Source organism: Brachyistius frenatus, unplaced genomic scaffold (genome assembly GCF_029030835.1).
Source record: "Brachyistius frenatus isolate BFR_SWC_R1_liver_20210118 unplaced genomic scaffold, ASM2903083v1 Contig_11, whole genome shotgun sequence".
In the NCBI taxonomy this organism is placed as follows: domain Eukaryota; kingdom Metazoa; phylum Chordata; class Actinopteri; family Embiotocidae; genus Brachyistius; species Brachyistius frenatus.
Genome location: NW_027210610.1, coordinates 5782263 through 5795206, shown reverse-complemented (window position 1 = coordinate 5795206; position 12944 = coordinate 5782263). Strand labels below are relative to the sequence as shown.

The 12944-nt window shown below is 39.7% G+C and overlaps 1 protein-coding gene across 3 annotated transcripts in view; it reads left to right on the top strand.

The window, feature by feature from the left end:
- LOC138617099 (zinc finger protein 385C-like) overlaps positions 1 to 12944 on the top strand; it is a 63287-nt gene that overhangs the window by 35004 nt on the left and 15339 nt on the right. Inside the window, exon 1 of one of the 3 annotated variants that reach the window (XM_069691813.1) lies at positions 284 to 457. The exons of the other annotated variants lie outside the window; for them this stretch is intronic. Within the exon in view, the coding sequence (XP_069547914.1) occupies positions 448 to 457 (10 nt within the window). The 5' untranslated portion in view covers positions 284 to 447. Of the gene's footprint in view, positions 1 to 283; positions 458 to 12944 lie in introns of those variants that run through there. 3 annotated transcript variants of the gene reach the window in all.

The window sequence follows — 12944 nt, the reverse complement described above, 5'->3', positions numbered from 1 at the left end:
TCGCTCTCTCGCTCTCCCTTACATACTCATACACAGAAGAATACACACTTGCTCTTCAGACACTCTCAGCCTCTTTTCTTTCTCCGCTGCTTTTCAAACTGGCTTGCTGTTTCTCTCCCTTCGCATCACAAAGGGCAGGGCGCTCAGCAGAGCATGACACTTTTAATTGAAGCACACATGTGTCGCTCTTTTGCTGTGGCAGTTTGGATCATAGCCAAGATGTGTCATTGACCGAGAAAGGACTGCCATTTCACCCAAGGAAGAGGAAAGATAGATACCGAGGAAGAGGAAAGATAGATACCGTAACAGGACGAAGAAGGGTTATCTGTGAGGAGGCACTTTTCTTGGTTTTTGTTCAACTTCTCTGACGGGAGATCTGCCGGCGGGTGAAGCCTGAGTCAAACACTGAAGAGAGTGACAAGCAGAGGGATCACAAAGCACGTGGAGATGCTGTTAGGTAAGACTGTTACTTTTACTGCATGTGTCAGTGCCACTTATTTATGGGAATGCAACAGCAGCTTTAAAGGTAGTTGAGGTTTTATATGGATTTCATTCGTTCTGAGACGTTTTCGTGGCTCCCTCTGCCTAAACGCATGAGAGCGCTCCCCTGTCAGTGTGGGTTTTTACAACAATGACTTCACATCAGTGCTCAAGGGCAGGCTCGGTCTCCTGCCCACCATCTGCCCTCATTCAGTCCCTCTGCATCCAAAATGAGTCCCCAGCCTGTTTGTTTTTCTAATTGACCCCTTTTGATGAAGCCAAGTGTGGAGTTCAGGCCCAAACAGCACTGTCGTTCCCAGATGTGTCAAGTCATTTTAAAGCCACACAAGAACAGTGCTGATATCACTGTGCAGATTGCTGGCAATTATGTCTTTGCCTCTCCAGGGAAATATGACCAGATTAGCTTGCATAATTGGAGCCTGTTAAAGATAAAGGCAGTGTGGGGATCTTAAGTCAGTTGTGTTTGTTTTTTTTTGTTTTTTTTTGCTAATGGAGCAAAACACTGATTGCATTCAGGGGTTTTCAGATTTAAAGCCACTTTATTTTTGCCAAGTTAAACTCTACTTTAATTTCCCCAGCTCACCTTGATAGTACAGTTTATTAGTTTGACCTCGAGATAAATGGAGGCAGATTAAAGATTAAAGAAGAGTTCATTATGGATATAACTGTAACGATTTGTCGATTAATCGATTAGTGAATCAAAAGGGAATTCATCTGCGCTGATCCACTGTCACTTTTCATGCAAATATGCCAAAAATATATTGGGTTTAGTTTTTTAAACGTGAGAATTTTCTGCTTTTCTCTTTTGCTTTTCACTCCTAATTAATTTAGGTTGAATCAGTTTTCTATATTTTATATAGATAAAGCAGTCATTGAATCTGTTGGTAAATTGCTAAATAATTAGCAATTCATTTGTCGAGTAGTTAGCAGATTAGTGTCTCGTATTAATATCTCTAATGTTTGTGTTTGATGTTGGACGAACACTTGTATGTGATAATGAGGAATACTTGTAATTTAACATAAAACACAGCTTTGAATTATGCATATGCATGTACATGTGTTTTGTGATGTCCTTCAGTAGCTCATGCACAACAGTGTGGATAGAAATACGGAGAGATGTCTCTGTGGCAGCTTTGGGTGCTTTCTTCTTTAAATGGCAGATTAGGGAGATCAAAGGGAAACAGTTGGAGAGAAGATAACTGTGGAGTTTTGCCTGCTGGCCATGCTGCATCTGTCCCCACCCCTCGTCAAGAGCTCCCTTTTGAGGTTGCAGTGACACCTTATCTGTGTAAATCTCATCTCTGTTCAGAATAACATGCAAGAGATGTGAGTGTGTGAGGAAATGTCCTAGAATAAATAACATATTTTCCTCAGCTTTTACATTTTTTTTTCTCTTTCTCAACATCTTTTGTTTTATGTAGTAGATAGAAAATAGCATGTAGCACTGTAGAAGCCGGAGTTCTTACAGTGGCAGTGTTGTTGCTTCTACGTTGCCTTAATATACAGACAAAACTATAGTACATCAGATCAGGAGCACAATGTGTACTAACACACGGGGGGCTCTTTTATTGTGTATCACACCACATGACACCGTCAGCTTTGCAAATCACAGTGACCTACAGTACGACACAGAGTCTGGTTTTGGTAATTATGTGTGAAGAGATGTGCGGCACATTTTGAAATCAACCATATCCAATGTTGTAAGGCGCCTAATAGATGATTGCTGCGTTTGTTGCTGTTTCTTTTTCTTCTCCTTTCGGCTGCTCCCATCGGGGGTCGCCACAGCAGATTCATCTGCTTCCATCACTTCCCGCATCTTCCACTATCACACCAACTCCTCATCACACTTTAGCCTTCTCTTCTTCCTCGTCCCTTGCAGCTCCACTTTCAGCATCCCATCAAAATATAGTCGTTCTTAATCCTGCCCATCTTTGTCACTCCCAATGAAGATCTTGGCTTTTGTTGCTTATAAGTTCCAAATTGCTCCACAAACAGCCGAAAACCTGAGAGAGAACTAATATGATTAGCTGACCCATTAAAAAAAGGAGCATGATCAAACTTTGGTAGAACATTATGGCAAAACACAAAGATGTAGATAAAATAAAACAGGTCAAACAATAAGAGTCTTTAACTAAGACAAATTTACTTATTCTGACATTCCAGTGCTTTGGGCCGCTTTATCCCTTTTAGTTTTAAGTTGGGTTTTTCCTCTTTTTCATTTCTCTTGCTCTCTGCTGTCAGCTAACAAATACTGGAAAAATTCCAAGTAAAATTATTTTGGAAAGAAATACATGAAGTAGGAATGAATATATTATCATTGAAAGTGAGTTGTGACTTTTTGCCTCTACATTCCCTTTTAAAGCAGGTGAAACAAACATATGTACTGAATTAAAATCCTGCTTGTGCAAAGACCTTCTGTCGACTGTCTTAAAACAAAACCCCTGAGATCCATTTTTATCACCCTCACACGTAGAAATTACTTTTCGGCCACTGTTAATAGCAAATTACTCAAGGGATTGCTTGTGTAGATGTGTTTTTAGTTTATCCTCTGGTTTCTGCCAAATCAGAGTTAAATCTCGGATGTCTTCACCTCTCATTTTACATTTTACATTTCGTTCAAATCATCCGTCTCCATAAATCGAGCAAGAAATGATTGTGCCAGATCATGCTCCCTGTAGGAATCAAAAAACATTACCCTTATAGTTTTGCCCGCCATCCCAGATGAGAGTTGACCTGATTGAGCAGGTAAATGATTTCATCCTCCACATTGATGCAGAGCTGATAAACAAGCCATGTTAGGTAGTTAATTATCCAAATTTTAACCATTTAGAACTTTGCAAGCAAAATCTTTGAGTAACTATCTCATGCAATTTTACCTAAAATATTGACTACATGATGAAAGAAACTTATTGTGTGAATAAGTAAAAAACAAGAACAGAGGAAAACATGGTATATATATATTTTTTTTTCTCTTTTGTTCACATGACATGTAATTTCTCGCATTCATGCATATCGAGTGCGATTTTCATGGCCCATCAATTTAGCTATTAGACATGAATCAGTATTCTGTGGGGGTGGAGAGATTTATAGAGAGCAAGTCCTTGTTTCCTTGTTATGTTATGGAAAAGTTTTTCAATATGTTTGAGGAGGTAGCAATTCTTGAGTCGGTTTACTCATTTTCCTGTTGGGGCAAATGTTCAGTATCCCACATCTTTAATGACTCATTACTCCAATCGAAGGGTAATGACTACGGAACAGTATGGTTTTAATTGCAGTACTGATAGTGCAGATTATTTTAGAGAACAAATTGAATTAGTCTACTGTATTGACTTGCCACCTTGTGTCAGTGAATGCCTTTTCATTTATTTGGGCCACTGTATGCAGTTATGACAAACTAACTTCACATCATTTTGATTTTACTTATGTCACCAGCTTGTATTCTTATTTGCATTATTTTGTCTTTATAAACATGAATTATGTGACCATTGAAATGTTACATCATACATTGCAATATGAGGTAACAACACAAACTCTACACGTCACGAGTCATTAGAAATAGACCTATTTGGCATGAGGGTGTGTTGTGATTGAAAGTCTGTTTACGTTTGTAACTGATCACATCAGTAAAATTCTGTTTGCGCAGTTAACAGGATGGCACTTTCGATGAGGTAGACTTACTCACTAATTTCCTCCTTTATGTCATGGTTTTACATGGAGAGGCTTCGGGTGACTCACGTCCTGCATCAAAAGAAGGGCAATATTTTTCCAGATGTATCCTGGGAATGGAGCTGCGTGCAAAGACCAACTAGATTAAGTCATTTTAATGGTTTAGACACATGCCACGGATTGCTGTTATATTGTGGATTTGAGCTCATGCAGCCTGTGGTGCCCAGGGATGTGCTGCTGCCACCAGGACTGTGAGAGGGGGATGTCAGGGGTCTGTGGGTCTGTTGAGTGCATAGTAAGGACACTGGGGGCTTCTACTGCATTACAGATCAAATCACCTGCTGCCTCCCCGCCCGTCCCCATTATAAATACCCCTCTTAACTGCCCACTTTGTACCCTTCCATACAATCTGTCTGTCACTGCATTTTATAGTCATATGGCCCATGAAGGTCTGTAAAGGACTTCTAACTGAGCAAGGAACCATTAATGAGTCACCATAAGTGTAAAGCAGTAAAAAGTAGTGCATCCTTACAAGCTAAGGATGCAAATAGAACCTGACAATGAAGACGTTATGGCAAACAGAGATCACTGGATACTTTTCTTGCATAATTGTAGGCCTAATTTTTCACTGCTACCAACTTTATTGATTAGTCACTGAAACCTTGATGCATTTCTGTGTAATTTTTTTTTCTTGCTGATGTTATACTGTACTTGAATCCCTGCCATGAGACACGTGATTAACATGGGGACCTTTTCGTGGTGAACTCTTGAATTTTCCTAAATGAGACGTACAAGTTGCTCATTTAGTATTTCAGAATTTCAGATATGTGGGTGTTTGTTTTGTTTGAGATCAGTAATAAGTGAAATAAAATCTGTTTGAAGAGTTTGAGTATGATTGCAGTACCATCAGCAGGAATTAAAACTCTTCTCAAAAACTCCATGAAAAAAAAGTTCATTTTAGGAATCGGTATAGAAGTCAAGGTTTGCACCAGTGCAAGGTTTCTGTAAGTTTTTAACGATACCCAATCCTAGAAACACCTTGAAACTAGTGGCCAAAATGTGCGTCTCTCAGTATTTTTCCACTCTTTGTATGTTCATGATGTGTGAAGCCTCAGGATATGTACAAACTTTCCATTGCAGAACACTTTCATCTGGTGTGGACACTTAGCATCTCCTCGTGGTTCCACATGTCATTTTGCATCCAATTTTCCATCAAATTTATATTTAACCACATCGCCTCTAAAATCCCCTGTGTATTCTTTTTGAGCACACAGTAAAGGCCGTGAGCACATGGAACAGACTGCTTAACACACTCTCACAGTTGTGGGTCTGTGCCCTGTTCCCTGTGGTGGAGCCAACATCAGTGTTGGTATGAAAAAACAACACCAAAAAACTATGAGGCTCCACAGCATGTAGTTTGAACCAGAAGGGAGGATAAACTGAACTCCAGACAATCATCGGCATCCTCTCAAGGTGCAGGCCGGGGTGTCTGAGCGTGTTTTTGTTTCAGCAGTCGTCAGAATGTGTAATGTGACCTGTTCAAACAGCTCCAGCCTCCACAAACAAGGATAGAACAGGTATGCTGCCTTCATTGTGTACACACACACACACACACACACACACACACACACACACACACACACACACACACACACACACACACACACACACACACACACACACACACACACGCTACCCCGGCAGTGCTATTCACATGTCTAAATTGTTATTTATTACTAATGCACATGGGGTGATTGTTACTCCCTGATGTCAATCTGTCCGTTGGTTCGTAAAACATTTTGGTCCAGAGGAGAAAATTTCCACAAAAACTGCTCAGATTGACAGATAATTTGGCGTGGGTAGATGCCTCTAAAACTATTTTAGTGACATCCTGAAAAGTTTAGCTTCCACTAAATTTCCTGTCAATATTTGTGGTCCGACTGGGGCTTGTGTTCCAGGAAGAACATCATGAGACCTGAATCTGTACCTTTTTTTTTTTTTTAAATCGTTAAAGAGTGCTATATGGTTTGTTTTCATTTAGACTTACCTGACAAAATGTGTTGATATATGAAGTGATGTTGTGTACTCAGTCTCAATGGGATTCTGCACTCTGAGGCCAAAGCACCCTTTATCCTCTATGCCGCCTCCTCTGGGGAATGGACTCTAGAAGACACTGGTACTGATACACTTCTATGATATTCAAACATAAAACGAGCAGTTGTTAGCATGTCGCAGTAATCTGTGAAGAAAGGTGCACTGATTACTCAGAAAGTACTGCTTCAGTCTGAAACAACCACGGCTATTTCCACCTCAAGCTGTCTGCTGTACATGAACGTCTCCTGACTGACAAAATGTTCTATTTTCTTGAGTATTCATTCCTCTTTGGAGTGGTGACAAACGGTTGATCTTAATTGTCACAGGAAATCTTAAACACTTCAATTTAATACTGTAGAACTGTACACACACGAGCATACAGTAGTAGGTGCACACTCACGCTCTCACACACACACACATTCAAACTACTCATTCTGTCAGCAGAATGCATTCAGGTTTTGGTGTTTTGCTGAAATGCTGACACGAATAAAAAATATTGTGCCTCCAAATCCGACAGCGTGCCTTGAAAATCAAGCAGAAAATGCAAAACCTGCTGAAATTTGCAGCCGCCCAAAAAATGTTGACTGCATATTTAAGTGCTCTCGATTATAACTCATGTAATACACCGGTATGATGTGTGCATGATCAGATCAGCTGCAGTCAAGTGTGGAGAAAAATTACTGTTAAGTATTTTTGAAGCATGAAGTTGAGTGGTGATGTCGCCATGCAGACTTTGGCCTTTTCTGTGAGGTGGGTGTTTTAAATATGAAGCTATTAGTAGGAAATATAAAAAGAAACTGGAAGATGTCTCCCTGATTTCCATGGAGTTAATAGAGCTGTCACACTTCTGTCTAAAGGTAGGAAAATGTGCTGAAATATAATGATGATTATTAAAAGTTTTTTTTAAGCCAGAACAAGGAGTCTTAAATATGCATTTGACATCTGTGTACATGATATCATGCTTAAGAGACAGAGGCTAACGGGTCCAAGAAAAAAAAAAAATTGAAAACAGAAATAAATGAGCAGCATATTGTAAACACTACTAATCTTGGAAGACATGCTAGGCTAGGTTAGGTTAGGTTAGGTTAGGTTAGGTTAGGTTAGGTTAGGCTAGCCTAGCCTGATATGCAGATAAAGATGCTGTTATTACCCTTTCTTAAACCTGCTCCTCTGTTTCTGTTTTTGGAAGAGACACCATCCTCTAAACTTTATAAATACTCCATATTAGTCTTACTGGAGCCTCATGCACACTTTGCCCTGTGAGGAAAGTCAAACCTTGAGAGGTCTATGACTGGACACTTGCTGTTTGGGGACAAAGTTTAGATTACTGTTAACTGAGCCAGCGGCAGCCTCTGAGGCTAAGAATGAAGTCATCGTGGAAGTGCCAAAAACTGCAGTTCTTTAAATGGCCACTTGAGGCTGTCTCCAAAAGCGAGTTAATCCCTGTAGACCCCCATGTTTTCTGGTACAAAAACAGTTTTGGTCTCTATAACTAATAATAACATTGATGAAAACTATTAAGGGGTGATTTAATTTTTTTCTCATTTACTCATTCAGCGTGCCTCAGATCCACCCACACACCACCTCTTTGCACACTTTTGATTAGCCATGAATAATCGGCCAATACACCGGCCAAAGCCACCCGCAACTGAGCTTCAGAACCGTTCTTCAGATAACTTATGGGTGATGTCATGGAAACTATTTCCATTTTCTTTTTAAATACATTCTATAAAACTGATTATCTTTGCAGCATTGTCTCCCAGAACTTCAGGTTTGGCGAACTTTTCACTAAGATATAGGTTTAACTAAAAGAGGTATTTAAAGTGCTCTGTAATACATTAATGGTTTTTTTCTCCTTTTAATATGGCCCTGATAAACATCTTCCGAGGTGTGATTGACATCTCTGAGGCTGCTCATCCTTCACACTTGCTTCCACCAGGCATACAGCCATTTTTCCTACAGCTCAGAGAAGAGCATTGAAACAGAAAGCTGCTAATTACTAAGTTCATGAGGCGGATAAAGCTGCGCACACACTTTACATATCAATAAGTATGTGCTACTCATTTGCTGACTGCTATTCAGCAGGTCTGATTGGACTCTTATCTCAACTCAAGCAGATGGTGGCAGTTTAGTTTAAGTGATACAGACGTGCAGGACGCTGTGTAAAGGACAGAGGGTCGGGAGAGGAAACAAAACACAACACGACAAACATTGGCCTCCGAGCAGCATTGATGCTGCAGTCATACTCATTTCCCTGCAGGTCAGGTTTATCTCGGAGTTCTTGTTTATCTTTTGGGGAGATGTTGCAAAAAAAATCTAAAACTATAACAGCACGGTGCATCATGTTCTTTAAATTTTATTTAATGTTTAACTTGGCAAAGTCTTCTCAACATAAAGAAGACAAGGAGAGTAACTTAAATAATGCTTTACAAGAACATACCAAACATATTACTTATACTGCACCAAGGACTGCAGGTACTGGAGATCATTTGTAATTTTTATAATTGCTTACTAGTCTTAAAGAAAAAGTTGGAAGAGCAAAATATTGATTATCTTAATTGTTTTAAGTGCAATTGTCCTATTTGGACTTCACAAAATTTTTTTTTTTTAGATCAACAGTGTCCTGTGATTTTTCTCAGACCAGAGGAAACATGTCCTAGATTTCACCTTGAACAAATTCAATAAGAGTTTATGGACCCCGGGATGAAAATGGGCCCAAAGTGCGTCAGTTGAAAGTAGGACAGATTACCACGGGGAGCCTGATCTGGGATGGATGGTGCCCTGCAGGTAGAAATTCTCATGAAGCCGCTGGCTCTGCCAGCTGCGGCTGTACAAGTTTAAATAGACATTGACAGCCAGCAGGAGAATTTGCCTGTTGGCTGCCAGTTGTGGCCTAAATGTACTTTGTCACGATAAAGATGATTTATTTAAAGACCACACAGAGCAAGGCGGGGGCAGTATTTCAAGCCATCATGGAAATTAGGCCTTTACTCTCCACATTTTTGTTTCCAGTGGAGAGAGCTTAGCGGAGCTGTCAATGGCAGTTTTAATGGATGCTAATTCATCCTCCAGAGCTCATCATAAATGCCTCGCTCTCGCCCTGTTGTGTAAGCAATGAATGGCATCATCATTACTGCAAAAGCGCAGTGCACTAACCACTTCTGTTTTATGACTCAGAAAAGCTGTGCGCTTCATGGTATTATGAAGTGGAAAACATACCATTCAATTTTCATTATTTGACCATGTGTCTTGCAGGCTTAACAGCAAGCTCCATCAAGAGAGGAGACTTTTTTTTGCAAAAAAAAAAATTGTTTTGCATTTTCATGCCACGTTCCTCGGTGCTTAATCCTGCCTGTCTGATTAAACTAGGTGTTATGACTGAGTGCTGTTCTGCAAATAGAAAGATTACTGTTAGTTAAACATAGAGTGAGTGGTATTTTCACATCTGCAGCATATGGAATGCACTGTGCAGCACTTGCTGTGTGACGGTTCTGTTATGTGTTGATAGAAAAGTGTGTACTATTGATGGTAAACGTATCATTATCATCATAAAAGTATATGACCACTATTCTTGTATAATTTATTTTGTTTGCAGGTGCTGATTGGAATATTAAATACTCCGTATGCTATAAGGTGTAGTAACACAACATACAAAGTTCCCAAAATACTTACTGTCTTGTGTAATGAAAGATTTTATTAATATTAAGTATTAACTGAAGCTCTTGATTCAGTGTTAATGTCAGCCAGCTCAACAGATTATTAAAATGACACTCGGCCCAGATTCAGATTTATGATGTGGTGAGGCCTCAATGTCAGCACCAGATATAAACACATTTCCAGATTTGTGGTTTACAAAATGAGGAAACATATAAATTCTGGTCAACCATAAAAATAGAGATCCAATTTGACCTGATGAGAATTCAGTCTTAATTCAACATTGATGCTTAAATTGCAGCATTTCATATTCTGGAAACCTTCCAAAAGAATCAAATTATTATTATTATAATTTATTTTGTTTTAAACAAGCTTAATTTATATCCAGGACATCAAGTGGAAGAATCCATATATAACAAAATGAATACACAAGAATTATTAGTTTGTTTATTTTTATTTTGCAGGAAAGAACAGTTGTTCCTCCACCTTCCTGAAACCTGCACAAATCTGTGTGAGTGGTTTTCAATGTTATATAGTAGCAGTACATTATGTACATTATGTAGTAACACAATGGCAGGAACAGAAGGAAAAAGGAAAAACAAAATTGCATTTTTACTGTATATGTTAACATACTGTGAGCACCCCTACTTCGTTTTTCAACAATTATATTTTAAAGCAGAACAAAATAAATAACCCTATAATAATTACAAAATCTAGTTTAAGTGTATTTTATCATTCTGTTATGCTAAATATACTATTTTCCAATCCATTGAATTATCTAAAAATATGAATGGTCACAAAGCTAAATTCAGGACTGCTATTCTTTCCTTATGAAAATCTGATTTTTTTTTTTTTTTTTGGAGTGACATGGTTTGCGACAATAGGCCAAACTCTACATTGTCACGTTCATTTAAAGAGACAAAAAAAAAAAAATGAAGAAAATAATATGATGAATGCTGACTCCATTGCCTGTCTCGCAGTTCATATTTGCCCTGTCACATCACTTCTTTTGCCATTTTTGACCATGTTGGCTGTATTCCAATCATCTCTCCTCCTTGACACCACCAGCACGTTGTGCAGTTCTGCAAGTTATCATGTGCTAGATTTACCGTCCCTCTCGCTCCCACTGCCTCCTTTACCTCATCCTTTCTTAATCCCCCCCCCCACACACACACACACACCATCACCACCACCACCCCTCCTCCCTGTTCTGTGAATGTGCACAAATACTCCCCTGCTGTTGATTCTTGAAAATAGTGTTGTGATGCTCAGTCCGTGCCACTTTGTTTCCCATTTGCAGATCTAGAGCTGTGAACACACACTGGATTTATTTTGAGTGCACACACAGAACGGACAGATAGCGGACCGTGAAAGCATCTTGGCCAAAAGTGTATTGGATTCCAATCGCAGACTGTACCGTTAGATCAAATTCCAAGGAAGCGTTTTAATGGTCACATCATAGTGGACTATTTTCTATGAGTTTTGCATTAAATGAAGTGAAACCAGGAAACAGCCCTAATTCCGCTGTTAATGTCACACACCATTACCAGCACACAGAGGAGGCTCATCAGGGGATGTCGTATGGTGTCAGAAAACAGAGCTTGCCTCCATACCGCCATGTTGGTTCAGAGAGAAGACAGAGAGCCTGGCTCAGACAGATAATCCCAGGAAATGCGTTCACCATGAAAAGAGCCAAAGCAGCCTTCCCTCTGATGCTTTCGCTCTGATTTGCCGCTATGAAAGCCTCTCATCCCCCCTTTTTTCCACCCTTCATGAAAAGATGCCATTTCTCTCCCTCTGTGATTGCTGTGATGTTGAGTCACCCAGAGACTAATCTTAGAAATAATAGAGATTAAGCTTTTCCTCGTTTCTTTTTTTGTTTTTTCCAAGATGCTGTAATTTCTCCAACTCGTAATCTTTTATCCCTTCTCAATACGGAAAGGTTGGCTGCTGTGACCTACACTCCATGCCTTCCCGCATAGAAAGAGAACGTGAATGCAGATTAGCGAGCAGAAACTGACTCATTTTGAAATGTGGATTTACATTTATAGTAGCAGGAAAGAGGAGAACAATCAAAGAACACACCACTTTCAAGCTCTGAATTTCTCCACATGCTGCAACGGTGTGTAGCTACAAGGCTGTGGAAGGAGTGACACCCTGCATTTAAGGTTTCAGGTTTGAGGGTGGTGTACATTTGGAACATTTGGAAAGTCGACAAGAGCCGGATGTGCTCTTATGTGTGCAACAGGACGGTCGGCTGGTTCGGTCCGTGGGCATCTGCGTACAATCCCCATGTGCTCGGTTTAAAAGAATGCTAATGCGCACGCTGTATGTGCCCAAAATTTCGTAAGCATGTGTCCGGGTACTATGTGGGTGATATAGAAAAAAACGTGAGTCTCAAAATTTGTAGCCTAAATTGCGAGGAAGCTTGGACATTTTGTCGGTGTAACTTTCTTTCGATTGATTGTGGCCAAATCCACATCTCCCAAATACATCCATGAGCGCCCCACTCAGTTCGTTGAAAGTTGTTTACTGGTTACATATGCTGAAAAAGACTTCACAGACTTCCTCATGGGTCTTTGTTTTTGGGGCTGTTGACCTTTCACGTGATAAATGTTCACCGGTTGAGAGCATAAGCATCTGAGCTTTCCACTGGCCCGAGCTGGCTCACGGTTCACCTCACGCATATACGGGCTGAAAATAATTTAATCATATGGCTTCTCTAGACTTTCCAAAATCTCTCATTAAGTCAGTGTTATAGTGTTGCTGTTTTCCCCCGTTGCATTTAAAGTTATCGCAAATCTGTGAACTAAACCCCTCTTCACTCAATCTTTCATTTTAGGTCATGACTGCAGCAATTGAGTTCTTGAATGTGAACAGATGAAGTTAAAGTGTTGAGTGATTATTTATAAAAAAAAAACTTACCAAGGCCTTGTAGTTAAAATATCCCCAAAATGATTGGATGGAACTGATATAACCAATGCATTAGCCCATCTTCTCAAATTTGCTGGAATGAATCTTTTGCGATG